Source organism: Hippoglossus hippoglossus, chromosome 14 (assembly GCF_009819705.1).
Source record: "Hippoglossus hippoglossus isolate fHipHip1 chromosome 14, fHipHip1.pri, whole genome shotgun sequence".
Classification (NCBI taxonomy): Eukaryota; Metazoa; Chordata; class Actinopteri; order Pleuronectiformes; family Pleuronectidae; genus Hippoglossus; species Hippoglossus hippoglossus.
In genome coordinates, this window is record NC_047164.1 from 1,576,216 (window position 1) to 1,598,067 (window position 21,852).

A 21,852-nucleotide genomic window follows, 5' to 3' on the forward strand; every position below is an offset into this window, starting at 1 on the left:
GGTGAACGCAGCTTCATTGGAATCTGTCCAGAGAGCAAACAAACACTTTGGTGTCTGGATTCGTTTCTCAAGGGCGAAGCGTCCGGCGCCCGGCAGCAGGCCGCCCGCCCGGTGCTGTTTGTGCCGCAGATTTCATTTGGGAGCTAAAAGCATTTTGTGGCTGTTGTCGTCGCTGCCGCCGCAGAGAAACAGCGAGAGAGAGGGAAAAGCATAAAATGGAAAAGTTAAAAGGAAATGAATAACACCCGGAGGCACTCCCCACACAACTGGCGTCTGATTTCTATTTGTTTCTCAATCCGAGCGTCCGCTGGGCCGCTCAGCACGATGACCAGCCAGCCGCGTTAAAAACAAATGAAAGGAAGCGTCACGACCTCCCATTCTCGTATCCAGGTGTCGTGTAGTAAGTCTGTGTACACATTCTCTGGTCATGAATAATCAAGTGCTGAATATTTTTGACTCTTTCTCGCAGTTCACTCCCAGCACCAGTCGCAGGTTTCACTCGTCTCGCTGCCAGTTGAGCTCATGCTTGGAAAGAGACGATGCATAATTTTACTTGGTGAAACCACGGAACGCCGGCGTGGCCTCGCCGCGGAGGGAGCGTGGGGTTAAAAACAGCTGGAAAGAAGAGAAGCGGCGTTTCTCAGTTTTGATCATTTATTCATGGGACATCTTTTAAAAAAGACACAATGTAGGACAATAAATGTTTCACCGCAACAATGACTCACAACAAAACACATTTGGGTTCTTGACATGTTGTCATTTATACATGTGCTCTCTCTCTCTCTCTCTCTGTCTCTGTCTCTCTCTGTCTCTCTCTCTCTCTGTCTCTGTCTCTCTCTCTCTCTCTCTCTCTCCCTCTCTCTCTGTCTCTCTCTCTCTCTCTCTCTCTCTCTCTGTCTCTCTCTCTCTCGCTCGCTCTCTCTGTCTCTCTCTCTCTCTGTCTCTCTCTCTCTCTCTGTCTCTCTCTCTCTCTCTCTCTCTCTCTCTCTCGCTCGCTCTCTCGCTCTCGCTCTCTCTCTCTCTGTCTGTCTGTGTGTGTGTGTGTAATTGTATTTTTAACAATTCTTTTTGCATTTTCATCTTCATCGTGCAGCTGATGGTGAACAAAGTGACCGGGAACCAGAGGAGACACAAGGTTTGACAGAGACGGAGGTTTTTAACAAAAAGTCTCCTTTTAATGGCAAAAATATCTTAATACGAAAAAAATAAAACAAACAGAGAGATCTAATAAAAAGCCTAAACTGAAAAAACAAAGAGCAGAGTGACGAGGACCAGGACAAGCACAGAGACTTATATATACAGGGGAGGGGGAGGGGCAATTGAACACAGGTGGAACACATGAGGACTGGTGCAGCCAATCACAAGGGCGGGAAACAGGACAAAGACAGGAAGTGAAGAAAGAAAACACACAGGGAGCAGAAACTACAAAATAAAACAGGAAACAGAACACGGGGAGTGGGAAAACATGAGACACAGGAACAAGTCGTATACAAACGCAAACACGGGGACAGACATGAAACACAAGGAGGTGATAATCAAACTGAAAACACTCTTCATAAAGAGGTGACAATAAACAGACCGAAGACAAAACCATGACATTATGAAAATCAAATGTGAGTGAGGGACATTGTGGATAAGTCGGACATGTTGCATTACCAGGACGAACAATGGACTGATGTCTTCATGTCTCTGATCATTTTGGTTTCAATTTGTTATTTGTTGATATAAAAACAGGCTTTTGGGTCGACAGGACCCCCCCCCCCCCCTTCACTGTCTTTATGAGAAGTTACATATTAAGTTTAGGAGCTGATGCACATGTTCTCACACATGCAGACACACTAAGGTCCTTTGATTAGCCTTATTGCCACGTCGCAATATGGAAACTTGCTCTTATCTGACAGAGCTCACATGGACCCTCTCAGGTTTATTGGCCGAAGCTTTGCCAAACAACTTCCACTTCAATCTCAGTGTGTCTGTGCGTCCGTCCAGCTGCCGGCCTGAAGGCAGGCGTCTGCACACTGTCGACTTACTGGTGGGAGACGTGACAACAGTTGTGTGTGTGTGCTACCGAGTGTTAAATGTTTTCAGTGCTCAGGGAAAGAAGAGACGGAGTGGAAGGAAATAAAAAAAACAGGAGATGAAGAAGCCTTTTGCTCTTTTCAGAAGTCGGCGCTGCTTTGTGCTGTGGGACCCAGTCGGCCTCCGACCTGAGATTGAGGGCACTTGTTTGCTGAAATTGGGGCCAGCAGATGGTATTTTATTAGGAAATTAACTCAAAAGCGGCTCAGAGCTGACGAGGGGACGAGGGACGTGGTGACGGGCGGATACACGAGCCGGAGCGCTCACGTCAGGAGGAGGAAGCAAAAGGCCAACTAGAAACTGTCGAGACCAAAAGCTCTGGGCCTCAACAACAATGAGAACATCTGACCTTTTAAATACAAATCAGTTTTCTTCATTTTCCTATAAATTCAATTTATTAAGAGGAAAACAGATACTAATAATGAGAAATTCAAAAGGCAAAGCAAATAAAAATATAGACGAAGACATAAAAGACCTGGAGCAAACATAATTAAATTGCTGCGTCCTCTGATGGAGACAAACTCTCAAAAATAATAGGAAATGTTGTTAAACATGAACAAACTTATTCTTGTATCTTTAATTTTACTTCCAGTATTTTGTTGTTTCATCAACTTCTTCTTGTTTCCACCACACTGAAGCTTCCCAGTGAAACCAGTCACTCCCATCTTATTGTTTCCAGTATTTTATTCTCGCAGGCTGGTTCCTCTCAGAGCTGCGGCGGAGCGGAGGGGACGAGGAACAGTGGAGTGGACAGGTTTGGACTCCAGGGGGAGGAGTTGTGGTGACTGCTGTCACACTAACACAAAGACCAAACCCGTCACAGCGAAGCGGCGACAGAGTGACACAACCAAACAGTTTCCCCTGGAGCTCAGTGGGGGGGGTGTGTCTTCTGGCCGGTGTCTGTCGGGTCCAGTGCTGCAGAGGCAGAGGCAGCATCACTGGATAAGCACACTGGCACTTTCAGGTTTTACTGTGGTTTGCATCTGCCACGATTTCTTAAATTAGTAAAAGGGACATTTTAGAATTAATAGAAAATAAATTCTGATTTATGAATCAATGGCCTCCGTCAGTAATACAAAATAAAGACAAATGGAAGAGCACATGCCTCTACCCAGGCCCAACAGCCCCCTTTAATTCAAATGTGGAATTAAATAATCCAGTACAGTTTATAATCCATGGTTATAACAGAAAACTTGAATGTTACTCAGTAGATCTCAGAACGTCCTCGAGGCCCAAACGTCCCTTACATTCAATCAAGCTGCACCAAACTGCACACACACACAAATCTAACTAATTTTTTTAAATCAAGAATTTATTCCCTAGGAAAACTGAAAATGTCCAACGTCCTCACAATTCTACAGAAAGTGACCTAAAATTCAGAAAACCTTTTTAATGAGTTCTTTGAACCATGTCCCATCCTTCCACCAAGTTGTGTGGAAATCTGATTTGTAGATTTTGCCTTATCCTGCTGACAAATGCACAAAAACGCTGGAGGGTCTCATTATACATTTTATTTACAAATGTCTCTTTCTCACACACACAGATATACAGTCAAGGGAACACGTGACCTGTCACATGATCTACAGACTGTGGATGATGGTTCTGTTCTTGAGGCTCTGGACGTACTCTTTAGCCTGGTCAAAGCTCGTCTTCTCCTCTATTTTTGGCGGCGACCCCTCCACCAGCTTGACGAAGTAGTGGCAGTAAACTTTTTCCATGATGCCGAACATGCCGCGGCCGTGGTACCGGATCCGCTTCAGGTACCTGCCTTTGCTCGAGAAGGACTCAGCTGCAGGACGAGGGACAGGAGGGGACGGTGGTTAATGAAGAACGTGAACAAGATAAACAGAAAGACGCAGATAAGGGACGATGTAACAGATTTAATTCACAGAGGCGCCTTAGAAAGAAAACGGGTCAGAAATAATAAAGATGGTGGCGACTCTGGGCTTATCTATAATTACAGTTGCCACTTTGCTTAAATGACTCTGCACAGGATCTGAACCCAGGAGAAATCTACTGCTTTAAAAGATAAATATATATTTATAATCTTCTGACTCATAGACTGACAGCGTGTGGTGACAAATATGAGATTAGGTTGGTTTTTGTGAATCACTGCTACAGACACTCACCTACATACAGGTTGGACCTGTACTCTACGTTGTGATGATTGACAGCCATCTCCTGCGCCTCAAGAAGGATCTTAGGCAAACAAACAAAGAGCTGTTACATTCATGTATTCATACACGGTGCAAAGATGAGATGGAGGATGAAATAAAAACAATACCTGAATAAATCAGTTAATAAAACAAAAACTAAAAGGTTTAATCTTACAGGTATTTTTCTTATTCCATGTTCCTGAAAGTTACGAGTGATTCACATGCAGCTTCGAACCTCTTTCATGATTTTCGCTCCCTTCTTGTCGTTGAACGCCAGCTGGGAGATGGCCTCATCGATGCTCATCCCTTGAATCTGTGAAAGGGAGCAAACCATGAGATGACACAACCAAGTGAACCTTTGTTGCACAGCTGTTTTGACAGCGGGGGGGCTGCAATGTCTGAGGAGCTGGATATTTGTCTGCATCACCAGGCTGACGTCAAGGCCGACCACAGGGGGCACGTAAACAAAACAGGAAGACAAAACTGAATACAACGGATGAGATTGAAAGTATACACACATTAATGGCTTGTATGGGTTTGTACAATAATGGCAGCAAAGTCTCTTGATAATGTAAAATATAAAATGATCAGTATTAAAATGCACAAATTACCAGTCAATCATGACAAACATAAGCTGGACTTGTTTTCAAGTTAATTAAATAGATAACGTCATATTCCTGGAGTCCTGGATATTCATATCATTTGTACTCAGGCCCATGACCGGAGTTTCCCTCAGATGACATTTTGATCTGTTGACCATCTGTTTAAATATCCAACGCAAGCAAACGGATATTATAGTTAGTTTTATCACCACTGCTGCTTTCTTCAGAATGTCTGAATGTTCAGCATGAAAAGAAACAGCAGCAACATTTCACAGAGAGGGACGGCACCATACAACTCACTAAGTAGGTTACACTACTGTGAGACAGGTCAAAGCTTTTCACTGTGATGCTGCTGAAGGATTTGAATAGTATAGAAAATACTTAATTGTCTACTTTTGTCAAGGCCGAAATTTGTCTTTGCTTACATGTGCAGAAAGTGATATAAAAGGGTATTTTACATCCAAACAGACATATTTAAAAGAAACCTTTACATAAAGGACAGTTTCATAACACTTTTACTGATTAAGATGTTCTATGGCGATAGGGACATTGATATTTCCTTACCATTCTCGCCAGGTACCACATCTTGTCTTTGCTGTACTTGATCTGCCTCCGACTGTGGTGGATCTCCTGTCGAGAAGAAAAAAGCTAAGTGGTCAGATGTTTGAGTAAAAAAAACAACTTTTACACTGCAACACACAAAAGGATCCATCAGTTTATAAACTTTATAACATATACATCTACAACATTGTGGTTAGCAATCCAGTTAAACTCTGAACCACTATTCTCTCTCTCTCTCTCTCTCTCTCTCTCTCTCTCTCTCTCTCTCTCTCTCTCTCTCTCTCTCTCTCTCTCTCTCTCAGGATCAGAGAGAAGAAAGACTCACTGCCGGTCGTCGAGGCTCCTCTGGCAGCTGAGGTGCATAAAGCTTCAGGTTCCTCTTCTCCCAGTGTTTGGATTCCAGTGAAGCGCTGGTGTGGAGACATGAGAGCTGCTGGGGACTGCTGCCACCCAGAGCCTGAAGGCTGTAAAGACAGAGAGGAGGGAATCAAACAAAGGGTGGAACTGCACGTATGAACCATACATCGACAATGAAATGAATTACTGAGCAACAGTCATAAATCAAAAGAGCAGATACAATCAAACACAACCAATCTCTACTAGTGATGTACTATATTTGTACTATAAGTGTACTATATTTATAAAAGTATACGCATACCTGTGTATACCATAAAAATAGTTTATCAAGGAGGATTTTATATAGACATCTGACTGTGTATCATGCTCCTGACATTGTTATGTGATTGATTTATAATTTTTACAGAAACTGCACTTTTAGCTCAATGCAACTGAACAACTCTTTTGTTGTGTTATTGTTTTTGTGTGTGTGTTTCCCAGTGTTTATCTGTATCTTAGTTATTTCTTCTTCTACTTTCCCTGAACCAAATTGTCTTCATGATTAATAAAGTTGTATTGCATAATGTGACCCGACCCTTATTTCCACACCATACTGAAAACTCATTCCGCCAAACTCTGTGGGGACAGTTTTGGGTTTACAAACTGAATTCTTCAACGTAAATAGAACACAGGTTATAATGATATGAGTAAACAAAAGTAAACACATCCATAATAGTACAGGACTGTAAGCACCCTGCTGATCTTAATAAAGCTGCCCTATGGGAAAAGACTGAGGGACATCAAAACTCAGACTTCCTGTTTCCGCATCAGTAAAATAAAACCATTAAATCACTAAATGGCTCCTCAGTCCAGCATCAGCACTTTACAAACACAAAGCAATAACTACCTCTGAATTGTAGTGTATTTTAAAGCACCTGACATGTGTTTTAATGAGGAGGGGGTTATGTGATATGTGTCTATCCTTGTTGTGTTATGCTGTGATTGTTGAGGCAAATTCCAAACAACTGACTTGTGTAGCAGTGAAGTATTAAATCATAACTGATATCATTATACAGATATAAGTCTTGTGTTTTAAAGAGTTCCTGGTTCTTCTTGAATAATCCAGTCCACATGGGACCAGTCTATATCTAGTGGTTTTAGAACAGGACCAATACGAACCTCACTTCCCCCCCTTCACTGTCCAATCAAACACTAACTTCAGCGTCGTTCATGTGAACGATTAAAAACAGTCGATAGCTTCGTAGCATTCGAGCTAACGTGTCATTTAGACTCGTCCACTTCGGGCACATGTCAGAATGTTACACGGTCATTGTTCACACTCCTGTAAAACATGTGAACTCATATAAACAAAGATGTGTGTCTGATTTGTCCTTCTGCTCAGGGAGCTGCAGCTGAGAAGCTGAAGTCAATGCTCTCACCTCGAGTGGAGCACTCCGGAGAAACTCCTAACGAAACAGAAACCTGGGAAACACACGAGTTCACATTCAAACACCATTAACAGACGAAATCACTGTGTAAAGGAACATTAGTTAGAGTTCAGCTCCGGTTCTCTCACCACGTCCTGTCATTGCAGTCGCCATGTTGGATCTTTTACGACGCTGTCGCGTTCGCTTTACGTCAGTAGTGCTACAGGGTGAACCGCGACATGTGTTTCGGTATATCACGTTTTCACTACGTATGTGACGTATTATAGTAATAAATTATGTTATTTATAACAGTTATTCAATAAAATGTCAGTTACACACAGTTTAAATATTTAAAAAAAGGCAAACTCGGTCTGCTTTGACCCAACTAAGCTTCCGTAGCACCGTGCGACATTTACGACAGCACGTCTACCGTACGGCAGTCGATGCTGCATCTTCTAACATGTGAGAAGTTGGGATTTGGTTTTTCAGGGTTTGTCGGAGAAAGAATTAGATGGAAGCTGCACGTGTCGGAGGCGCCATGTACCAACGGTCACTTCCGGCCTCACCGAACTGGTACTGCTCGCGCAGCAGTGACGTGAACAGCAATGGTTTGATGGGAGTCGGAGCAAAAAACATCGTTTATCTGATCGATGTGTCCGCAGCTTCCTGCAGACTGGAGGGTGAGTGACGTAGGAACAAATACTCCACAGTACTACATAATACAGCAGACTGGAGGGTGAGTGACGTAGGAAAAAATACTCCACAGTACTACATAATACAGCAGACTGGAGGGTGAGTGACGTAGGAAAAAATACTCCACAGTACTACATAATACAGCAGACTGGAGGGTGAGTGACGTAGGAAAAAATACTCCACAGTACTACATAATACAGCAGACTGGAGGGTGAGTGACGTAGGAAAAAATACTCCACAGTACTACATAATACAGCAGACTGGAGGGTGAGTGACGTAGGAAAAAATACTCCACATTACTACATAATACAGCAGACTGGAGGGTGAGTACACCATAATACTCCACAATACTACATAATACAGCTTCATGTAGAGTGGAGGGTGAGTGATGTAGACAAAATACTCCACAATACTAATAGACCATACTACATACTACAGCTTCCTGTAGAGTGGAGGGTGAGTACACCATCATACTACACAATACTACATATTACAACACAGCTTCATGTAGAGTGGAAGGTGAGTACACAATAATACCACATAATACAGCTTCCTGTCGAGTGGAGGGTGAGTACACAATAATACTGCACAAAACTACACAATACGACATTACAACACAATGCAGCTTCATGTACAGTGGAGGGTGAGTACACAATAATACTGCACAATACGACATATTACAACACAATGCAGCTTCCTGTAGAGTGAAGGGTGAGTACACAATACTACTACACAATATAGTACAATACAACACAATACAGGTTCCTATAGAGTGGAGGGTGAGTACACAACAATACTACACAATACAGCTTCATGTAAATTGGAGGGTGAGTACACAATACTACATATTACAACACTACAGTATACAATACAGCTTCCTGTAGAGTGGAGGGTGAGTACACAACAATACTACACAATACAGCTTCATGTAAATTGGAGGGTGAGTACACAATACTACATATTACAACACTACAGTATACAATACAGCTTCATGCAGAGTGGAGGGTGAGTACACAATACTACATATTACAACACTACAGTATACAATACAGCTTCCTGTAGAGTGGAGGGTGAGTACGCAAGAATACTACACAATACTCCATAATACATCACAATACAGCTTCCTGTAGAGTGGAGGGTGAGTCTACACAATAATACTACAATATAACACAATACTACACAATATAACACTACAGTATACAATACAGGTTCCGGTAGAGTAAAGGGTGAAAATCTAAGATCAGATCCAAATAACCCAATTTAGATGGTCTGGATTATTTATTAGATGTAGAAAGACTCCATAAGACTTTTTAAACATGCTGAGCAATAATCCTCTCAGATAGTCAAATTATCGGTGGAAAAAATCTATAGCTAGTAGTTTTTTAGTTTTTGCCGTGTGAATATTAAAATCTACCGTCACGATTCTGCAGGGACATCAGTGTCTGTCCCTCAGGTTCAGATCGTCAGGGAGCTTTTCTCCTCTTTACGTTGTGATGACGACACTAATATCTAAACCTCTGGTGTTTCTTCAGGTGAGCTCGTCGGCCACAGGGACCTGGTGTCGGGCTTCTCCTTCTGTCAGCACCCAGGACAGAATCATCTCTGCGTCAGCTCCTCAAATGACGGCAGAATCCGTTACTGGGACTCCAGCAGCAAGAGTCTTCTGAAGGAACATGAAGCTCATCAGGTGGGTGTCCACTCACCGCCAGAGAAACCTGCTGGTGCCCCCTGCAGGCAGCAGTCTGCTAAACACTCTGATCAGACACTGTCCCACACTTTGGTTCCACTTGTCTGTGCCGTCATGGAGATGTTGGACCAATGACCCAAATCTGGAGAAAAGGTGAAACCGTCCGAGTTCAACAGGATGTCGAGGACGATTTTTACTCTGCAGGAGAATAAACAGCACAACAGATTTCTGTAGCTGGCGTCCAGCCCACTTCTCTGCAGACATTCAGTGACTGTGTCCGTTGTTAAAGTTAGACAGGACATTGCTTGTTTACTTTCAGTTATTTGCTTTAAATTATTCCTCCAGGAGATATTTTCTCTTCCCTCCTTCCTGCTTTATCATGTCCTCTTTTGCTTAAAGTAAAGTAAATACTGATAACAATATTTAAGACTCCGATAATGTGTGTTTAAGCCAGAAAAATGATGAAAATCCAGGCTAATACATTATTTAGACGTACAGAATCAACACAGCGTCACTCAGCAGTGTTTTGTCTCCACACACAGAGTCCTATCTCAGCGTTGCACTGGTCCCCGTTGGATAAGAACCTGGTGGTGTCGGGGGACGAGAAGGGCGTGGTGGTCTGTTACTGGTTCCACACCGGAGACACTGTCAGCCTGTTTCCTGAGCCCAGGACCATCTTCTGCATCACCTGCTCCCCTCACAGCTGGAACACCGTGGCTGTCGGGTAAGACGACTACAGAGGACGTCAGCGTACAGACGACACTTCAGTCTTAAAACGGTTTAATTCTAAACAAAGCCCAGAAACTCCGATCTGAATAGAAATAATATAGATGACAGTTTAACAAAGATAAGAATTCAAAAGTGTTGGGTCCTATAAATATAGTTTTAAGGCAAAAAGATTAGAAGTCGCTAAACAGAGACAATGCTTATTCATCTCTGAAAAGATTAAGATACTTGCACTATTCAAATCTGCTGCTGGGTCTGTTAGAAAGGTCCATATCAGCAGATTTTTATGGGCCAACTGATAAATGGCTCAAGCTCTTTAATGCAGAAATCCTGTTTCTACTGTTTGACTCTTCACTTCATCTCTTCTGCTTTCACGACCGTGGCAACAACCTCTATCAGCAAAATGAAAGAAACCGATAAATAGCAGTGGTTTTTAATAACGCTGCATTGTTCTGTTGAAGGTACAAGGACGGAATGATCGTACTGATTGATGTGAGTAAGAAAGGCCTTGTGATGCAGCGTCTGCGGGGACACGACGATGAGATCCACTCATTGGCATGGTCGCCACTTCCTGGTGAGGACGCCCTCTATAGCAGACCTGAGGACAGTGAAGGTACTGGAGCGGGGCAGGGTCAGTTGTAACAGCACCAGCCCCACATTGGTTTAGGGTTTCTTCCTCCTGTGTGTGGTATTTTTGCACAAATGAGTCGATGGGATAAAATACAGGTGGTTTATATTATAAATGGACTTTTCTTTTATCCAACAGCAACAAATGGCGAGTCTGCGGGGCTGGAGAAAGGCTGCTATCTCGCCTCTGGGAGCAAAGACCAGACAGTGAAGATCTGGAGCACAGTGAAGAGCAAAGGTGAGAGTCCTGGTCTAAATACATAGTTTAAAGATCTCCTCAAACTCACAGGGAGCGAAAAGCACTCTGCTCATGTCCTTTTGAGAAAGATGGAACTTGATGTTCTCTTCTAATCCTCTCCCCTTCCTCCGCTGGCAGCTGTGATGACTCTGAAGATGCCATATCTGAAGAAAAGAGGCTCAGCAGTCGACCCCGGGGTCAAAGAGAGACTGTGGCTAAATGTCCACTGGCCGAAGGGACGAGCGACACAACTGGTGTCCAGCTGCTTCAGGTGCGTACGTCAGATGAAACGTGACACCAGCAGCGCTCTGCAAAGGTTGAACACATTCTGGAAAAGGTCTGGTGTGTGATTTTTGTATTAATAACTCCATTTTTTATAATATTATGAAACAAATACTAGTTTTTACATCATTTTTATGCCACAATAGCAGATATTGTCAGTATGATATGGATTTGACTCTAGAGACTTTCATGCTGATGCTTTTTCAAACAGGATCCATCAGAGATTATTCCTGAGGAGTAGCGAAGACAATAAATTTAACAAGTCCACCAGTTATTGTTTTTTTTACATCTATTTCTGAAGAGTATTATCTGTAGATTAAGATGTGAATTTGTCATTGGTCCATGCATTAAAGTAATATATTGTTTCAAGAGGAACTAACGCGTCCATGCAGAAGACCAATGAACATGAACACCTGACAGAGACCTGATGTTATTGATCTTCAGGTGCTGTAGATAAAACACTTTGTGTCCTCAGTGGTGAGCTGGTGCTGTGGGACCTGACCAGGACTGGGAAGCTGAGGTGGACTCTGCTGGGGACGTCGTCCGAGGGCCAGAACCACAGCAGGATCGTTTTCAACATGAGCTCGTTTCACATGCAGGACAACAGGCAGCTGCTCATCAGCACGTCCATGGACAGAGCCGTGAGTCACAACCTTTGGACTCACATATATTGGACATTTTCTCTTAGATTATTTATTTATTATTCATATATTATCGAGAGAGACTATTGGTGCTGAAATTCTTTCTTTTCCAGATTAAATGCTGGGACCTGGACTCTCTGGACTGCTGCTGGACTCTTCCCACCCTGGGCGGGTTTGTCTACACCCTCACCTTCTCCCCTGTGGGTACAGGGTGCTTGGCGCTGGGTGTCGGTGACCAGATGATCCGGGTGTGGAACACGCTGACGACACAGAACCAGTACGACACCAGGTCCTTCTGGCATGGCATCAAGTCCAAGGTCACAGCGGTGAGTTTAACACAGAGAGAAAACACATAGAAAAGATATTTGCAGAAACAATCCGTCCTGATCTGTAGTTTATGACCCACTGTTTATCTAGAACTGAGTTATATTAATGTTTTCTCTATATTAGTGTCTGGAGGTTTTCTGAAACCTCAAAACAGCGAGAAAAAGAAAACCGGGACATTTCTCTGTGATTTAAATCTCAGCTTTTTACTAAATTCTTCATCTGAGCTGCTGATAAAACGTTTTATTATCATGTTCAATCCTCTATCATGTGTGACTAACTCCTAAAGTCCTAGATGACACAAAAGAATCAGTTTAATAAGATGCACTGAGACACTTCTCTTCCACTGCAGCTGGCGTGGCACCCGAAGAAAGAAGGATCCTTGTCTTTTGGAACCGATGATGGTAAAGTTGGAATCTACGAAGTCTACACAAACAAGTAAGATTCAATAATTCAGTCAGATCAGTCCACACATGACCTTCATCCAACATTTGAGCTTTTAGTCCAACACTTAGTCTTTTTTCAGCAGTATGAAAAACTCTATTCTAAAAAAACAGTTTTGTCATTTGCTGACACGTCGAAAAGTCCCAGCTCCCAGCGAGATTCACCAGTCTGGTTCCACCTCAAACTGGTTCAAATGCAGACTTCAGGTTCAAGGTTCAGAGAATCCTGAATGGAACCAGTTCAGCTTCAACCGGGTCGTATTTGGTGGGAAATGGATATATTTGTCTCTGGCCTCACCTAAAACTTAAATTTAAGTTATAGTGCTGGACAATGATAAGACATCTTTTATGTGGTCGTTAAAAGTTTTTACATTTAACTGATTTTACTGCTGATTTGACATTAACAGGGAAAATAACTTGCACATGACTTTCAACTTCAAAAAGAGATGGGTGTCGAGTTTTCAGTTGGACTTTTAAGTTTGGAAACTTTGGGTGAAAGTCCCAAAGTGAAGCTGTTGGGGGTCCCACTGATCCTTCTCATGATCCCTTGAGGTCGACCAGTTCCATTTTCCTGCAGCCGTCCACGTCCTCCGTTTCCTGACTGGTCATTTGTTCTGCTTCATCTCCTCCCAGGCCTCCGCAGATATCGAGCTCCTATCACCGAAAAACAGTGTACACATTGGCTTGGGGACCCCCAGTTCCCCCAATGTCATTTGGTAAGTTCCTAATGAACTCTTAGCAACTGCTGCTGTTTGCTCTGAACGCCCTGACCCAGCAAAAACACCGGCGGTGCGAAGCCAAAAAGCAGCGAGTCAGCGGAAAAAAAACCATCCCAAACATCTCAGCACGCCCTTTTGTAATCAACTCTGTAATTGAATCATCGGAGAAAACACTCACTCCTCACCCCCCCCACACACACACTTCAGCCACTCGTGGGGGAGCGGAGGCACGGAGAGCTGATCTCACCAGCTGTCGGCAGATGACATCTTGATTAGTGCATCAGTCACACGCCTTCGAAGCTGTAAACGTCGAGTGTTGCCATGCCAGCAATCTGCCGATGGCTCCTGAACGAACAAAGGGAGACGCTAATTTGTTTACCGACAGCGCTGGCGCCGGTTCAGCCCGGTGCTCGCTTCCCATTGGTTGAGGACGTTGGAATGACTTGGAATAGGTGTACAGAGGAAATTAGGACCAGCTGCTTCCTCCGTCTCTGGATGTCTGAAGACTGTCGACTCGTCCTTTTTGTTCTTGTGTTTAAATCCTCTGCAAACTGAGGGTGCACACGTGACACTTCAGACCTCTAGTTTTTAATGAAATGTGCAGAAAGAAAGAAAAGCAGCTAAAGTCAGTGCTAAAAACATGCAAAACATCCTGCAGGATTTAAAAAGTCTAATATCAATATTTTCAGGTTGAAGTTGCCAGTGATTAAATTAATAGAGACGGTTTCGTTATTATTATAAAGTCTGTTTTCATAGTTTTCTGGAGATATGGGGACGTGGAAACGCTGCTCAACACAAAAAAGAAATCCAGAGACGCGTGGACGAGGCATTGAACAAGGGTGTTGCCAGTCTGGACAATTTGATTTCACTTTGAGATAATTGTCTTGATTCAGAATCTCAAGTATGTGATCATTGGCCCGTTGACACATTACCCTGAAGTGATCTCTAATTCTTTCTGTTTGTGATGTTCAGGTGCAGACAGAGGAAAGTCGACCTACAGCCTCTACAGCTGCGCCGGCGAAGGTGTCATCCTGCAGCACGACCCGCTGAAGCTGAGCGGAGAAGCGTCCGACATAGATCAGCTGATCAGAAACACCAATAACATCAAGGTGAGGGGGGGGGGGCACTGTCGCTGATGATGTCAGTCAGCAAAGTTTAAGTTTGTCCTTTCTTATTATTTTTAGGACTTTAAGGTTTTTCACGTCCATGCTCAGACTTTTGAAACCACTTTGATCAGCCACGATAAAACCTGACAAACACTCGTCCAGGCGAAGAACGAACTCTAGAAGTTCGCAGACGTCGCGGCTCCTGTTTCTGACGTTTGCTGCTGAATGTAAATGTTTGTACGAAGTTGTAAAGTTGATCTCTGCATCCCAACAGCACAAGCTGTCTCCACACACCGACCTCAGCTGGAAGCCAGATGGGAAAGTGGTTGCCATCGGCAACGAGGACGGGTGAGTGAACGGTCGGGCCCGACCTTTCCTATAATAGAGCGTCGGCCTGCGGAGTCGGGGGGGAACCAGCTGTCCACTGACAGATCTGAGTCTGTAGGCTACAGAGAAATGGATTAGATTGTGTGTGAGCTTAAAGTTTTACTGAGTGTGTCTTCGGAAAGATAAATACTTTGTTCAGTCAGTTTCTGTGAAATACCGACCAATCTCTTCGGCTGCGTCTTTGCTTCCATGTTCCCGTGTTTTCCTGGAAACTGTTCCCTGTAACTGAAGTCCTGTGTGATTCTCTCTGCTTCAGGTGTATCGATGTGTATGAGGCTCCCAGTCTGAAGCTGCTGTGCAGCATCCAACAGCATCACAAGATCATCAACACGCTGCAGTGGCATCACGACCACAGCTCTCCCCCCGAGCTGCACTGCCTCCTGGCCTCAGGCTCCAGCAACGCCATCGTCTACGTGCACGACCTCCGCTCCATCATCGGTAGGTAGAGACCTCACAGTGAAATATTGAAACTAGGGAACGAACTGAACCGTCTCTTTCCAAATACGTGAAACCACAACCTGACAGACTTAGTTTACGATTAAATACCTTCATTTTCCTCGCTGTCAAACAAGCAACTAGATAAAACTACCAAAAAACATCTCACCTGACTGTTGTTGGTCTTTTTTAGAAGCAAAACGATGCGCTCCACTCTTAATAACATAGAAAATGTATTTCTCTCAAAGAACAGCCACAAGTTTTATATGATTTTTATTTGTGTCCAGATCCCAGTTTGTCATATTTTGTTGCAATAACAGAAGTTGAGGAGTAACCGACCCTGGTTATTAAGACATCGTTAGTCATAATCAAACAAGTATTTCTGATCTTGCAGCAATTTCATTCACAATGAAACTCTACCAGCGGTTTTTCCACTGGTTTGAACAGAATTCATGCTCCTTTTCTGTCGAAAGTCGATTAGGTGAAAACTAATTCACCCGAACCTATAAACTACAGCCTGTCTCTGACTTGTTGTAATTACTCTGGGATGAATATAGTTATTTTTTAACATGTAGAGTCTAATTTCTTATTTTGTTTTTGTGCAGAGAATCCTCCAGAGAGCCCTGTGGTGCTGACGGAGCCGTATCGCAGGCTGTGTGGTCACACCGATAAAATCACCGACATGGCCTGGAGTCCGCACCACGAGGCGCGGCTGGTCACCGCCTCCTATGACGGCACAGCCCAGGTCCGTACCAGGCGAGCATCATGGGTATAAAACGGTAATATAGGTCTGGATGAGTTTTAAGGTTGTTTTTTTTGGGCTGTTCAGGTGTGGGATGTGCTGCAGGAGGAGGGGCTCTCTAACTACCGGGGTCACCATGGTTACCTGCTCTGCGTGGAGTGGTCGCCCGTCGACCCAGATTTGATCTGGACCGGAGGGAAGGACTTCACCGCTCAGGAGTGGAGAGTTTCCAAACAAGAGTTTACAAAGCCACCTAAAGGTGAACATGCGTCCCGACTGGAGATTTGCACTTTGGGGAGTTGTGGTGGTCGATGTCGATCCCGACTGTAACGCTCACGTGTTTTTCCTCTCAGGGAAAAAGATGTCAAAGCTGAAGGGAAAGAAGGCCAATCCCAATCCCAAGAAGAAGGAGTCCCCAGGGCCCGGAGAGATGAACGGGGGCCCGGTGACAGAAGGAGAGAAGACTGTGACGGGGCCGGAGCAGTCGGGTGAAGATGACGAAGTCAGCTCCACGAGCAGCAGTGTTCCTCCACCAGGTGACGGAGGAGCAGAAACGCTTCAGACACATCTGAAAACGAGTGAGATTGTTGGAAAGTGACAAAATTACTCTGACCTTTTTTTTCAGCTACTTCTGAGATGCAAAGAAAACCCTCAGCGGTGCCGAAGACCAAAGACAAAACTGGTACAGAGTGTTTTACATCTTACTAAACAGCTTCACCTGATGTTTTTCTGAAATAGTGCGTGTGCATGTGTTTCTGTGTGACTCTATACATGTGTTTGTGTGTTTCCAGACACAAACCTGGTGAAGAAGAAGAAGCCTCGCTCCATGCTTCCCATCAGCACATCCATGGACCACCGGCCTAAAGAGGACCTGATGCAGGACTGCATCACTCTGGCCTCTGTCCACCACAACAATGGTGAGACTCACTTTCTAAACTGTTTCCTGGTTCACACACTGGTGATACTAGAGAGGGAGACGGGTCACAAGACCGATCTGGCTTCAGTTTAGATGAGATTTGTTTCTAAAGTCATTTCACTCAGGAATCAAGAGATCAACCAGAAGCAAAGCGTATGAATAGTATTAAATAAACTAATTGACATGCCCTCTATAAGAAAAGGTCACATGGTATCCAGCCATGTGTGTGTTTGTATATCTCTCCTTCAAAGACTTTTTCAAGGGTTGTTTAAGCTTTGGGTTATTAGGGTACTAATATGTGAGTTTGTTTTCCAGCGCCCCCTGCAGGCTGTGTCCCAGGAGAGGGAGAGCACATCCATTTCGGCCTCTTCTCTGACAGACGGGCTCTTTACCGCATGTTCCAGTCTGAAGGTTTGTGTGAAACCTGAGACTACTCGATAGACTTAACATGCTCCTGTAGACACGTTTATGTCTGTGAAGTCGTTCACTGTGTGTGTGTGTGTGTGTGTGTGTGTGTGTCTGTGTCTGTGTGTGTGTCGCTCCTCAGAGAAGGGTCACGTGGAGGCGGGTCACTTCGACTCCGTGGTGTACCTGCGACTGTGGAGCGGAGACCTGGAGGGGGCGCTGCAGCTCGCCGTCGAGAGAGGAGAGCTGAACGACCACCTGCTGTCCATCGCTCCCATGGGTGACGCCTCTTACACTGATATACGTTGAATTAAAACTGTCGCAGATAGATAAATAATTTACATATTGTTATATTTAATCAAAGGTTACATCAATTTAAAATAAGATTCACAAATTTTGATCTCTTAAGCTAAAACGACTTAAACGCTGCGTTTCCTCTGCAGCCGGGTTCGAGGCGTGGCGTCGGGCGGTGGAGGCCTACGTCAAGCAGCTGTGTTTGCAGGAGCAGTACCTGAAGGCAGCGTCTCACCTGCTGTCAATCAACAAAGTGTACGAGGCCATCGACCTGCTGCGATCTCACAAAATCTACAGGTTCACCTCCTTCACTTTTCAATACACCGTTACTCACCTGCTTCTTTTACCTGCTCCGCACTGTTCATGCCTCCTTGTGCTTATTATGTAATAAAAGGACTTGAATATTGTCTGTTTTAAATTCCGTAGTGTTTCTCATTGTGTGTTTTTTTTATCAGAGAGGCCATAGCTCTGGTGAAAGCCCGGCTGCCGGCAGACGATCCCGTCCTGAAGGACCTGTACAACGGCTGGGCTGCCGTGCTGGAGAAGGACGGACATTTGTCCTCCGCTGCTAAATGGTGAGAACAGGAAAGACTTAGGGAATCGTCTCTCTCAGATCTGCTCATCTTTCAACATGTAATATTAACTAATATGTCTTTACAAAAATGATTTAACCCTTTTCTGTTTGGCCTCATCTCCTTTCAGTTACTTGGCTGCTGGAGCCAGTTTCGACGCAGCCAAAGTCCTCGCCAGGAAGAACGACGTCTCCTCGCTGAAGACGGCGGCCGTCCTAGCGAGGATCTCCGGGGAGGTCGCTCTGGCCAAGTCGCTGGCGCTGAGGTGCGCTAAGGACCTGGCGAGTGCTCAGAACTGGGTCGGAGCTCAGGAAGTCCTCAGCTCACACCAGAGTCTGTTGGTCAGTGACAACAAAACAAATTGTCAATTTACTCTTTTGAAAATCAAAATCATCAGAATTTCACGCATTTAAAACGTCATTTAAAAGAGATACTGATGTTTATATCGTAACGTTTGATAATTTTAACGATTAAGTCAGAGGCAGGTTCCTCAACTTCCTGAATTGAGTAGTGAATTCCGTCGTCTGCAGGTCCACCAGCTGCATCTCAGTACCACTGAGCTTCTGACTGTGATGCTGGAGGACGCCGGACTTATTCCTCAGGTCTGGAGCTCCAGTCACGCGTGGTCGTCCCCAGACAAAGGTCACACCACCCTCCAGGACCAAGTGCGAGACGTGTGGGAGAAGCTGTTCGATGTTTCTCAGGCGTCAGCAGGACGTCGCAGCGCTGCAACTCTACTGCAGGAGCTCAAGTCGTTGGAGAGTCCAACGCCGAGCACCAGCGTCCCGATCAGACAGGTCCAGAGTCCTCCACCTTCTTCCCTGATTCTATACGACAGTCACATAAACTGTCCTCTTCACGTTTCCAGCTGTTTCCAGTATCTGACTTGTTCTTCCTCCCTCCTCTTCCTCAGGTTTTGCAGTATTCATCCATCCATCTGACTCACTCTGTCCTGAGCTGGTTATTGGACGATGATGAACAGCTGATAAAAGGACTGTGGCAGGCGGTGGCTTGGCTGAGGGACGCCGGACACTTCTGTGTCTCTGCAGAGCTCCTCAGGCACCTGTTCCCCGACAGTACGTCTCTCAGTCCTTTGTGAATCAGTGCCACAGGAATCTTCTCAGTTTGAAACTTTAAATACTCTTTGTTTTGTGTATAAGTCAGAAACGGATCAAATTATCGCATTTATTGATTTGTTGACTGGTGGTTTTATTAAATTAATCAAATTCACTTTCACAATCAATTTGATCGAGTCCAGGAGAATGAACAAACTCACTGTGGTTCCAGTTTCTGTTTTTAAATGAATTTCTAAGACTGAATAAGCTCATTTAAAATGAGCTCATCCTGTTTTAGTCGCACCACTTGGATATTTCAGTGTGAGAGGGACATTTAATAAATAGTTAAAACTAAAATACGATGTGTGTCATTTCTCTTTTCGGAGCTGTAACCATGTTTTTCTCTTTCCTTTCTCTTTTCATCAGAAGACGTCACCATTTGTTCCAGGAAACGTCCTAAAACTCTTCATCTCTCGGCTGAAGAAGGCAAAGCTGCTGCCAACAGTCTTCAGGCCTTCGTCCACTACCACCGTCTGTACGATCGCTGGTGGAGCAGCTCTGCTCACAGCAAGAAGGTCCACAGCAGACTTTCCCTCCCAGCGACGGACTTCTGTGCCAGAGACAAGGTGGAGGACAAGGTGGAGGACAAGTCGGAGGACAAGGTGGAGGACAGAGAATCATCCGAGTCAGGAAAGAGCGCCCACTCGCCGACCAGAAGTCTGGAAGACCTGGGACTTGATGCTTCACTTCTTCTGTCTGAGTCTCACGCTGCCTGTCAGGCCACTCAGAGGTCGGTGAGACTGATCCAGGAGCAGCTGGCTGCCATGGTGCAGCAGCACAGCGGAGCCCAGGGGACGCAGCTCGAGTCTGGAGACAAACAGACGTCCTCCCCCACAGAGTCATCAGACGGACACGGATCCGCTGATGCTGCGGAAGGGTCTGTTCCTGATGATGGAATCATCTGTTGTTTGCATTTCATTTCATGATGTTTAGTTTTAAAGCTCAAAATATATAAAGATTACACATTCAGAGGAATTAAAAGTGTAATTTAGAAAAACCACAGCTCAACTTTGAGTGGGGACACGACTTTTAACACAATGGTCAACATGCCAGAAAGTAAAGAACCTGAACCTGTAGCGCTGGAGAGTAAAGTAACAACTTCGATTCTGCTCTACTTCATTTCAGTTGTGAATATTGTAGTTTTTCCTTCACTACATTTATCTGACAGCTGTAGTTACGTTGTAGACTAAGATTTTACACACAACATATTATGTGTGTTGTAATTAAAACCTACAAAAGAAAATCAAGTAGTTAACCTGCCGCCTCCTGGGTTAAATGCTACTCGCACATAAGTGCATCAGCATAAACTTTCCACATCAACCATTTTCTGTACTTTGACACTTGAAGTTCATTCTGTGATTGAACTCAGTCCATTTGACTTATCAATAATGTCAAAGTGTTATTTAAATGACTGTTTGGTTTCGTAACAGAGTCCCAGTGTCCTGACGTCTGACCCTGTGCTGGTTGTCTCCCTCAGGTCTGACGACCACGAGACGCTCCTCTCTCTGTCCGTCAAGATGTCCGAGCTACAGAAAGAGTTGTTTGATCTGCCGGACACTGTCAAGGTAAAACTGAGACACAACACTGACATTCATGAGATCATCGATGGAAACAAATGGAAATAAAGTTTTTTGCTTTCATTCAGGGAGACGACAGTGGTTGAATTGTAGTAAAAAGAAGAATTCACCAGTTCTTGTTGCTAAAAGTTTATAATGGTGCCCTGTAGGTGGCGCTACAGGTATGTCAGGGATCAACTCTGTCCACACGATCTTAGGTTTTCACTTTACTGAATTCAGTGACTTGTGTGTGCCTCCCTGTTATTGACTCTCACCTGTGTGTTCTCTCGAAGACGTTCCCTCATCCAGATGTTCTCGAATGTTGCCTGGTTCTGCTGCACTTAAGCGAATCCTCCCCGTTGGTCTCCGAGTCCCTGAGAGGAGACGCCAAGGTTCTGCTCCGAAAGTACGGCTCAGGTCCGTCCGTCCTGAAAGCGTCACGCCGTTTCCTCGCCTGAGTTCGACGCCTGGACCGACAGGAGCACTTTCACTGTACAGTTGTTTGTTGAATAAAAAAACCTTTAATCACACGATGGAGCATCACGAGTCGGTTTGATTCCACATCCAGATGTGCAGCACGGGACCCACAGCTGTGCAAGACTTTTGAGCCCGACGACAAATATGAGTATTTACAGCAACTCCCAGGACCCACAATGAAACATGTAGAGTTTATATTTTATATTCAACCAAGTGAGAAACTGGATCGTAACTGAAACAGACGGTTTCTAATCCGAGGTTTCAAGAGAAAACTATCGGAAAAATCAGGCTTATGTCAAATCAGAA

At 44.4% G+C, this 21,852-nt stretch overlaps 2 protein-coding genes across 2 annotated transcripts; one reads left to right on the top strand and one right to left on the bottom strand.

The window, feature by feature from the left end:
• Window positions 1-3,575: 3,575 nt before the first annotated feature.
• On the bottom strand, window positions 3,576-7,413 carry mrpl22 (mitochondrial ribosomal protein L22). The gene is made up of 7 exons (XM_034607755.1): window positions 7,311-7,413; window positions 7,174-7,216; window positions 5,724-5,862; window positions 5,402-5,467; window positions 4,471-4,548; window positions 4,209-4,278; window positions 3,576-3,868 (listed from the first exon to the last, which is right to left on the bottom strand). Exons 1-7 carry the CDS (start codon window positions 7,333-7,335, stop codon window positions 3,660-3,662), a joined length of 630 nt encoding a protein of 209 aa, XP_034463646.1. The 5' UTR covers window positions 7,336-7,413; the 3' UTR covers window positions 3,576-3,659.
• Window positions 7,414-7,503: 90 nt separating this feature from the next.
• On the top strand, window positions 7,504-21,602 carry gemin5 (gem (nuclear organelle) associated protein 5). Its single transcript, XM_034607747.1, has 28 exons — window positions 7,504-7,841; window positions 9,387-9,541; window positions 10,084-10,265; window positions 10,729-10,898; window positions 11,034-11,132; window positions 11,271-11,403; window positions 11,890-12,055; window positions 12,169-12,381; window positions 12,732-12,817; window positions 13,456-13,538; window positions 14,514-14,650; window positions 14,922-14,995; window positions 15,291-15,472; window positions 16,075-16,214; window positions 16,299-16,470; window positions 16,565-16,747; window positions 16,837-16,893; window positions 17,003-17,128; window positions 17,443-17,538; window positions 17,675-17,812; window positions 17,976-18,123; window positions 18,282-18,401; window positions 18,529-18,739; window positions 18,929-19,195; window positions 19,312-19,474; window positions 19,880-20,390; window positions 20,991-21,078; window positions 21,363-21,602. The coding sequence occupies exons 1-28, from the start codon at window positions 7,673-7,675 to the stop codon at window positions 21,525-21,527; spliced, it is 4,434 nt and encodes a 1,477-aa protein (XP_034463638.1). The 5' UTR covers window positions 7,504-7,672; the 3' UTR covers window positions 21,528-21,602.
• The last annotated feature ends 250 nt before the right edge of the window (window positions 21,603-21,852 follow it).